This window comes from Scyliorhinus canicula, chromosome 17 (genome assembly GCF_902713615.1).
Source record: "Scyliorhinus canicula chromosome 17, sScyCan1.1, whole genome shotgun sequence".
Classification (NCBI taxonomy): domain Eukaryota; kingdom Metazoa; phylum Chordata; class Chondrichthyes; order Carcharhiniformes; family Scyliorhinidae; genus Scyliorhinus; species Scyliorhinus canicula.
In genome coordinates, this window is record NC_052162.1 from 126,150,460 (window position 1) to 126,160,678 (window position 10,219).

Below are 10,219 nucleotides of genomic sequence, written 5' to 3' on the forward strand. Positions count from 1 at the left end.
ATTTGTCTGTCAGTAATTTGTTATGACATTTCATGGTGTCCATGTCACTTTTCAAAATACATTTTTCCTCAAGTAACTGGCAATTTTGACTTTTCAGACCATCATTTTCCGATATTAACTGTTGAAGTTTGGATTCTGAGTCAGTATCTTTCTTTTGGAGTTCATCAATTTGAAATGATTGTTATTGAACTTTAAAGGTTTCATTTTCCAATAATGTTTTAATCTGATCACATTGTTCAAGTTTAGATTTTGCATCTCATAATTCTTCAACAACTGCTGCTAGTTGGTCTTTAGTGAACTTAACGTCATGATCGAATTTAGTTTTTGCGATTGTCTCTTGATGTTTGTGGAAATGTGCCATTGCTGCAAAAGACCATTTCATACGGTTCCCTCTATTTAAGCGTGTGGTTTTCACCCCCTGCCTTCTTGATATTATCAAGGCACCACTATCCTTTGGGGATATCATATTTTGATTCAATCTTTCTTGCAACTTCAGACAGTCCAAATTATCTACAAATCAAAGATCTAAGATCACCCAATATATCAATAGAGACATCCGGTACAGCATGACCTCCCTTGGGTGTTGTGGGAAGTAGTTCTCTATCATTTGAAGGTCCTGAATCTATTTTAGGAGTCATGTCCACCATAAACTCAGCCTTACACCCAATATTTTTGGTTGCCAACTATGTTTGTGTATCTGTGTACACTAGCGCGACTATTCTTTCAGTCCCGTTTTATTTTAGTTTCAACGACCAGCACCCGATTGAATTAACACAGTCTGTAAAAAGGTCCTTTCTAGGGGTCGAAGCACTGCTTGAGGCGGCTTTAAGACATTTAATGGGTGAAAAAGATATTTCTTACAACAGTCTAGCCGTTTTTCTTTGGGTATTCCGACCTTCTGGTCTTTCTTCAGTCTTCTGATTTCTTCCTGGCTGGCTCCCCCCTTTTGCCGAACTACGCCAGTTGTAGAGATCTACCATGCGGATTTAGTGGCACTTGCGACACTAAAACTCAGTCAAAATTTGAGTTTAAACTTCTGAGGTGCAAACAAGAATCGTTTATTGCCTCTATTTTTTTACAATTGAGAATCACTTAAATCTTATTCTCTAATAAATCCAGCTAGCAAAAAGGACTTAAAGAGATGCAACTTGTACACAATTTAACTTTCAAATAATACAGAAATGGTTTCTTGCTTACAGCAAAACAGCTTGCATTTACTTCAAGAGTTAGAGTGGAAAAGTGAAAGTATAGAGACAGAGACTAGTTTAGATCAAAGTATCGATGATTCATGAATAAAGATGGCCGTATGGACACTCACGGTTAGACGAAATCATATCAGTCTTTAGCCATCTATCTATACCCCTATGTTATCCCAATTGGTTTAGGTTAGAATCAAATGAGTTTGATTTGACAGTTAGCTGTCAATCTTCAATGTGCAACATTAGCTTTAAATGTTTCATATCTGAATACTTGTGTATGTTATGGAATGCGATTCTGTGCTATTATCACAACCAGTTTAAACTAGACTTCTGCTGACTTTGCTATTTTCCACATTGTGGACATTAGCGCCTTAATGTTGCTATGGTGCCTGCCCTGTCCTTGGAATGATATCTAGTCCAGCTTGTGTTTTAATGTCAGACTGTCTTGCAAATGTATTTGTTAGAACAATGGAGCTCAGTAAGACTGCTGTTTTAATCTATAATGGAATTACGTTGTGTCATGCTGTTTTGTTTCTGTTCTGTTGAAGCTATATGTTTTGAGATGACCTGAGGTTATAAGTGTTGAAATCCTTAATTTAAAATGGGTATTTAAAACTGGGGTTTAATATTTACGCTAAATAGCTATCTTTTACCTGTCAGCTGTATTAGAAAATAGTTGGTTTCTAGAGAAGCCATGTTAAACTCTAACATGTGACAAGATCTTTTTCAGAAATTAATACTGTATAAACGTAAATGCTTCGACGCTGCTGAGTGAGCATTAATTGTTGAAACAAATAAATTCTTCAATCATTTTGACAAGAAAGAGAACATTAAATTGTGCCAATGTCTGGCTCAACCACAAGGCTGTTTGTTCAATCCAATCAAGATGAGTAAGAAATAAAGTTATTGTCTTTCACAAACTGTCTTTTTGAACCCGTTTACCTTGGAGTGACCAAATATATTAATTAAAGAATACTGTTTTATTTAGCCACCAATCAGTAACAAATGATTGATTCTTAATTCAGTTACAATGAATCAATCAATAATGAATCAGTAGTTCTCGTAAAAGACTGATTTTTATTTGCTGTAAAAATGTAAAAGCAGGGCAGCAGAGCGGCACAGTGGTTAGCACTGCTGCCTCACGTGCCAAGGTTCCAGGTTCGATCTCAGCTCTGGGTCACTGTCCGTGTGGAGTTTGCACATTCTCCCTGTGTTCACGTGGGTTTCACCCCCACAACCCAAAGATGTGCAGGGTAGGTGGATTGGCCATGCTAAATTGCCCCTTTATTGGAAAAAATGAATTGGGTACTCTAAATTTCTTAAAAAGCTTAATTGCTGTATATGTAAAGAATGTTTTGGGCTGCATGGTGGTGCAGTGGTTAGCACTGCTGCCTCACGGCGCCGAGAACCCGGGTTAGATCCCGGTCCAGGGTTACTGTCCATATGGAATTTACACATTCTACCCCTGTCTGCGTGGGTCATACCCCTACAGTCCAAAAAGATTGTGCAGGATAGGTGGATTGGCCACGCAAAATTGCCCTCAATTGGAGAAAAATAGTTGGGTAGTCCAAATTTATCAATTTTTAAAAAAGGACTGTGTAATGACGCTAAATGCACTGGCAAGAGAGACCTTCAAGGTCAGATTAACCTCATCATTTGATGTTGTAAAATAAGGGATTCTATAAAGCAGATAAAAGGATAGTATGAAACAGTTCTATTGTATTCCTGCCTATGCCAATGAGAGAAGGTGGTGTCAGTAATTGGGGATCCAATTCAATTAATCTAGTGACCAAATTGACCAATTGTCATGTTACAACATCCTCAACTCTGATGTGAGGTAATGGTCACTTTGGGGATAAAAGTAGAGGTTCTGAAGGTCTTCCTTGCTGGCCAAGTACTGAAGACTCCTGAGGCCGAGTTCCAAGGAAATTACTGTCAAAGAAGGAGCCAGACTCCCGAGGCTGAATTCCACAAGAATTACTGTCAAAGGAGCCAGAGAGGGTTACGCTTCCATAGACTGATCACCCACATGAAGTTGTAAAAGTCAATGCCTTAAAGTTCAGTAAACATTTTTCTTTTCATAAACTTATTTTTGAATTTACTATCCAGAGAATTCTGCCTTTGTCTTAATTTATTCAAGTGCTGTCCAACCTAAAATGAATTCATTAAATGGTAAGTCGGGGGTGACTGAAATCATTTATGTTCTCGATAACAAGATCAGTATCTTCAATTGAAAACCTTGCATTTCTATCGCACCTTTCACAACCACAGGGCGTCCCAAAGTGCTTCACAGCTAATTAAGTACTTTTGAAGTGTCATCACTTTTGTAATGTAGGAAATGCGGCAATCAGTTTACACACAGCAATGTGATAACGAACAGATGATGTGTTTTTAGTGATGTTGACTGAGGGATAAATATTGACCAGGACACAGGGGTAACTCCCCTGCTCTTCTTCAAAATAGTGGCTGTGGGATCTTCAACATCCACATGATAGGGACAGACAGAGCCTCAGTTTAACATCTTATTTGAAAGAAGGCTGTTCTGACAGTGCAGCACTCCCTCAGTGCTGCGAGGAGGACTGGGACTTGAACCCATAATTTTCTGATTCAGAGGTGAGAGAACTGCCCACTGAGCCACAGCTAACACTACAGACAATACAAAGTTAGAAAGTGAAAGTAACCCTTTAAAAGCCCCACCCTTTGCCTCCAGTGCCTAAATTTAATAATAAAAACCCCAGTATAAATAACATGGATTTGACTGACAAATGTTGAGATGTTGGTTTCGAGTCACAAGTTTTGACTTCCCATTTGAGCCTCGGGCACCTTTCTGTGTCTCTATTGCTCATGTCAATGACAGGCAGCGACGGAGCTGGGGGCTGCATTTAACTGAGAATAAAGCTCCAGTTGGCAAACTTCCATGAATGTCACACAATTTATGTAAAGGGCAAAATCCAGATTTATAGAAGACAGATGTTTAATTGGTAATGGGTTGAAGGGTTGAAGAACTGTCAGTACGGTGGAATTAAATTCCAAGTACAGCCATGACAAAATGGCAGAGCAGACTCGATGGGCCAAATGGCCTAATTCTGCTCCTATATCTGATGACCTTCTGAAAAGGGGAGACATTGATTTGCTCCCAGATGTTGCCCAGAGGAGGAAGTTTTAGTCTGAAACTCATTGTTCAACCTCCACATTGTGACATCACAAAGGAGCACGTCCTCTAAATCAGCCAAAAGGAATGAATCCGTTGCGCGGTGACGTCAGTGCATTTGTGTGTGAGTACACGGGATACACGCCCCCACCCTTTGTTCCCTCTCCCCCAGCATACAGTATCGTCATGACGGTTTCCAGGCAACCGGCTGACAGCTCCGGCCACAGCGAGAAGCCCCAACCCAGGACTGCGCATGTCTCAGGAAGAGGGGAATCTGCGCATGTGCAGGGTGAGCTCAATCCCGCGGTGCGCAATGGGAAGATTGGAGGACCGGAAGGACTTTGCTTCTCTGCCAATCAGAGCCCCCCCATTGTCTCAATGCGGAAGCTGGACATGGAGGTTTGTGCTGAGCAAAGCTGTTGTTCCCCCAACCCTGAATGAGCTTGAGCTGTACACAGACTCCTGTCTTCAACATCTGTGAGTAAAACACTTTCTTATTGCCCATCCCTAGTTACCCTTCCGAAGTAGTGGTGAGTTGCCTTCTTGAACTGCTGCAGTCTTTGAGGTGTAGGTGCATCCCCTGTGCTGTTTTTTTTTAAATTTGTTTTTTTCTAAATTTAAAGTACCCAATTAATTTTTCCCAATAAAGAGGCAATTTAGCATGGCCAATCCACCTACCCTGCACATCTTTGGGGTGTTCGGGCGAAACCCACGCAAACACGGGGAGAATGTGCAAACTACACACGAACAGTGACCCAGAGCCGGGATCGAACCTGAGACCTCGGCACCGTGAGGGAGCAGCGCTAACCACTGCTCCACCATGCTGCCCTACATCCTCTGTGCTGTTAGGGAGGGAATTCCAGGATGTTGCCCCAGGGACAGTGAAGGAACGGCAAGATAAATGCTGGCCTAACCAGCATTGTCCACATCCCGTAAATTAATTTTTAAAAATTTAATATCGGACAGAGATATGTCTAGTGTTATATGGTATGTAATATATATATTATTGATGGTTCTGTAATAAAATACATGTATTATTAGTTCTAGTTTTGTAATATAGTACTGTACCCACATTATGTATTTCCAGTCATACAGTCATTGCAGCACTGACAGAATCCATTTGGTATCTCAAGTCAATGCTGACTCTCTGTACAGTAATCCAGTCAGTCCCATTCCCCCTCGATATCCCTGTTCCCCTGCAAGTTTATTTTCTTCAAGTGACCATCCTATTTAATTTTAAATTATTGATCATCTCGACTTCCACAACCCTTGTGGGCAGTGAGTTCCCTGTCCAGTCCACTCCATGACTAAATAAAATTCTTCCTCAGATTTCCCCATCTCTAATCAGTAAATGTTCTTATATGGAGATTCTCTCCTCTTGTACAGGTTTAAGTGAGTTTAGATTTGTTGATCAGCAGCTTCAGGAAAATTGGGAAGGAAAGTAAGTGAATAAAGTCTGTATATTACACACATTTTTCATCCAGTAATATAGACATATATCTGTCTGGCAGCCTGCATGAAGATTTTCAGGTCTCTGTGTCCAGGACAGGAAGCAGTGAGCATGGATCTGTTAATCAGCCTGAATCAGCACCTTCAGGAGAATTGGGAGGGTGAATATTAGATACAGCAGAGTGAGAATGGAGGGAGAGTGTGTGGGATGGAGATTTAGTGTTTTGGGGAATGAGAGAGGAAAGAATGTTCGATAGAAACTAGAATTGTCTGTTCTGTGTTTCTATCCTGTACTGACAATGATTACTGTTGTAAAATCTGTTTGCAGGAAGTTCGAACGAGAGGAGTTTGAGGCCGATATCTCAAACTAAATATCACGTCAAGAACTGACTGAGTCACTCAATTCTTGGGATCATCGGCCTTTGAATCTGGAAGGAGAAAAGTTTGTCTATTCTGTCTGCTTCAAGAGATTTTAAACATCGGTGTGTCTGGAAAAGCACTGAGACACACACACCCCTTTGTAGACTGTTACAGAGCACTGACTGTGGAAAGAGCTTTAACCAGTTACACAGGCTGACAAAATACTACACCATTCACAGCAGGGAGAGACTGTATCGGTGATCTGTCTGTGGACGAGGCTTCAATTGATCGTCCAACGTGGTGAGACACAAGATCACCCGGACCATGGAGAAACCATGGAAATGTGAGGAGTGTGGGAAGGGATTCAGAGCCCCGCACGAGCTGGAAAGGCATCAACGCAGTCACACTGGAGAGAGGCCGTTCACCTGCTCTGACTGTGGGAAGGGATTCACTCGGTTATCCCACCTGCAGAACCACCAGAGAGTTCACACCAGGGAGAAGCCGTTCATCTGCACTGTGTGTGATAAGGGATTCACTCGGTTATCCAGCCTGCAGACACACCAGCGACTTCACACTGGAGAGAGGCCTTTCACCTGCTCTCAGTGTGAAAAGGGATTCACTGACATTGGAAGCCTGCGGAAACACGAACGAGTTCACACTGGAGAGAGGCCTTTCACCTGCTCTCAGTGTGAAAAGGGATTCACTGACATTGGCAGCCTGCAGAGACACAAACGAGTTCACACTGGAGAGAGGCCGTTTACCTGCTCTGACTGTGGGAAGGGATTCACTCGGTTATTCCACCTGCAGAACCACCAGAGAGTTCACACCGGGGAGAAGCCGTTCATCTGCACTGTGTGTGATAAGGGATTCACTCGGTTATCCAGCCTGCAGACACACCAGCGACTTCACACTGGAGAGAGGCCTTTCACCTGCTCTCAGTGTGAAAAGGGATTCATTCACATTGGCAGCTTGCGGAAACACGAACAAGTTCACACTGAAGAGAGGCTTTTCACCTGCTCTCAGTGTGAAAAGGGATTCACTGACATTGGCAGCCTGCGGAGACATGAACGTGTTCACACTGGAGAGAGGCCTTTCACCTGCTCTCAGTGTGAAAAGGGATTCACTGACATTGGCCACCTGCGGAGACACGAACGAATTCACACCGGAGAGAGGCCTTTCACCTGCTCTCAGTGTGAAAAGGGATTCACTGACATTGGCAGCCTGCGGAGACATGAACAAGTTCACACTGGAGAGAGGCCTTTCACCTGCTCTCAGTGTGAAAAGGAATTCACTGACATTAGCAGCCTACGGAGACACGAACGCGTTCACACCGGGGAGAGGCCATTCATCTGCTCTCAGTGTGATAAGGGATTCACTCGGTTATCCAACCTGCAGACACACCAGCGAGTTCACACTGGGGAGAAGCCGTTCATCTGCACTGTGTGTGATAAGGGATTCACTCAATTATCCAGCCTGCTGAAACACAATGTCACTCACACTGCGAGCAGGCCCTTCAAATGCTCTGACTGCAGGAGGGGTTTCAAAAGCTCTCAGCTACTGATGTCCCACCAGCGCATTCACTCTGAGGAGAGACCGTTCAGCTGCTCTCACTGCACAAAGAGCTTTAGAACCTCATCTAACCTGATGAGACACGAGCGAGGTCACACTGGGAAGAGCCCGTTCACCTCTCCGACTGGGAAAAGATTCACTCGGTCATCACTTGCTGAGCCACAATGTCACTCACAGCAATGAGAGACCCTTTAAATGCTCCGACTGTGGGAGTGGGTTTAAAAGCTCTCAGGTACTGATGTCCCACCAGCGCATTCACACTGAGGAGAGACTGTTCAACTGCTCTCACTGCACAAAGAGGTTTCAAACATCATCCACACTGCGGAGACACCAGCGAGTTCACACTGGGGAGAGTTGATTCACCTACTCTCACTGTGGGAAGGGATTCACTCAGTCATCCAACATGCTGAGACATCAAAGGGTTCACAAGTGATGATGAGTTGGATTCTGTTGCTATTCCTGCTGTTAATCACAACCAGGATTGAACCTGGAGTGGATGGAGGGGTTTGTCTCCTATTCAACTCCTCCTGGTGCTCGGTCATGGCGACCCTGGCGAACTACTGCTCCCCAGACCCGGAATACCCGACTGTGAAGTACCGTCCAAACTACCTTCCACAGAATTCACTTCTACATCATCACAGCGGTCTACATCCCACCCCAGGCGGAAGTGAAGAAGGTGCTTGATGAATTATAACCACTATAAATAACAATGAAGCAGAATACCCGGAGGCCTTGTTCATCGTGGCCGGGGACTTTAACCAGGCCAACCTCGAGTGTACTGCCAAAATTCCACCAACACATCTCCTGCCCCAACAGGGGCCCCGACATCCTTGACCACTGCTACATAAACATCAAGGGCGTCTCTCAACCCATCTCCTGACTGCACTTCGGAAAACCGGACCACAAGATGGCGCTCCTTCTCCCGGCATACAAGCAGAAACTTAAGCGGGAGAATCCGGTTAAGAAGGTTGTGCAATGCTGGTCCGAGGCAATAGAAGAGCAGCACGGTAGCATGGTGGTTAGCATAAATGCTTCACAGCTCCAGGGTCCCAGGTTCGATTCCCGGCTGGGTCACTGTCTGTGTGGAGTCTGCACGTCCTCCCCCTGTGTGCGTGGGTTTCCTCCGGGTGCTCCGGTTTCCTCCCACAGTCCAAAGATGTGCGGGTTAGGTGGCTTGGCCATGCTAAATTGCCCGTAGTGTCCTAATAAAAGTAAGGTTAAGGGGGGGTGGGGGTTGTTGGGTTATGGGTATAGGGTGGATACGTGGGTTTGAGTAGGGTGATCATGGCTCGGCACAACATTGAGGGCCGAAGGGCCTGTTCTGTGCTGTACTGTTCTATGTTCTATGTTCTAAGAGCTCCTACGCGACTGCTTGGAGTCAGTGGACTGGTCCATATTCAAGAACTCAGCAGCCAACCTAAACGAGTTTGCCAGCACCATCACAGACTTCATCAGTAAATGTGCAGAAGATTGTATGTCAAAGAAGGTAGTACGTACGTTACCCAACCAGAAACCATGGTTTATTCGGGAAATTCACTCCCTACGGAAGGCCATGTCTGACCTCCGCAAAGCCATCATGGACTCCCAAGAGACAATACCAGACTAAGCTAGAATCACAGATTAACGACATGGACTCTCGTCGGTTGTGGCAAGGCTTAAATAACATAATGGGCTACAAAGTAAAGCCGAGTAGAGTCTTCAACAACAGCACAGCCCTCCCCGACAAACTCAATGCATTCGATGCTTATTTCGAGCAGGAAACCAACAAACTGCTCCAGGAGCCTTGGACACATCCATACCCAACGTCACAGCCTCCAAAGTCAGATTGGCCTTCTTGAAAGTGAACCCTCAGAAAGCTACAGGTCCTGACGGAGTCCCTGGTTGTGCACCCAGATCCTCCGCGGACCAACTGGCAGGTGTGTTCGCGGACATCCTCAACCTCTCCCTACTCCGTTCCGAGGTTCCCACCTGCTTCAAGAAGACCACGATCATACCGGGGTCAAAGAAGAACCACAAGACACGAGGAGATAGTGCAAACTCCAAACGGACAGTGACCCGGGGCCAGGATCGAACCCAGGTTCTTGGTGCCGTGAGGCAGCCGTGCTAACCACTGGGCCACCGTGCCACCCAACTGACAGATTTCTAAATCCCAATAACACAAAGGGAGATGGGGATAGTGTGGGGGAAAAGGCATTGAAATGGATGATCAGCCATGATCGTATTGAATGGTGGAGCAGGCTCGACGGGCTGAATGGCCAACTCCTGCTCCGATGATAGAAAGATGTGTAGGAAAGTAAATTGTGAAGAGGACATAAGGAGGTTACAAAATGATATAGTTTGGTTGAGTGGGAAAAGATCTGGGAAATGGAAAATAACGTGGGAAAATGTGACATTGTCCATGTTGGCCAGGAGAATAAAAAAGCTTATTATCTAAATGGTGAGAGATTGCAGAGCTCTGAGATTCAGAGGTATCTGGGTGTCCAAGAGCATG

The 10,219-nt window shown here is 44.6% G+C and overlaps 1 protein-coding gene across 3 annotated transcripts; it reads left to right on the top strand.

The window, feature by feature from the left end:
• Positions 1-4,015: 4,015 nt before the first annotated feature.
• LOC119951203 (gastrula zinc finger protein XlCGF57.1-like) lies at positions 4,016-8,729 on the top strand. 3 transcript variants are annotated; one of them, XM_038774229.1, is made up of 2 exons: positions 4,016-4,827; positions 6,128-8,729. In XM_038774229.1, exon 2 carries the CDS (start codon positions 6,484-6,486, stop codon positions 7,909-7,911), a length of 1,428 nt encoding a protein of 475 aa, XP_038630157.1. In that variant the 5' UTR covers positions 4,016-4,827; positions 6,128-6,483; the 3' UTR covers positions 7,912-8,729. The 3 variants fall into 3 exon arrangements, with proteins under 3 accessions (XP_038630157.1, XP_038630158.1, XP_038630159.1); XM_038774230.1 differs by lacking the exon at positions 4,016-4,827 and adding an exon at positions 4,838-4,880; XM_038774231.1 differs by lacking the exon at positions 4,016-4,827 and adding an exon at positions 5,301-5,337.
• The last annotated feature ends 1,490 nt before the right edge of the window (positions 8,730-10,219 follow it).

Bases quoted from the DNA above. Each gene is read 5' to 3' on its own strand.
- LOC119951203 (XM_038774229.1), top strand. From the start codon at position 6,484: ATGGAGAAACCATGGAAATGTGAGGAGTGTGGGAAGGGATTCAGAGCC.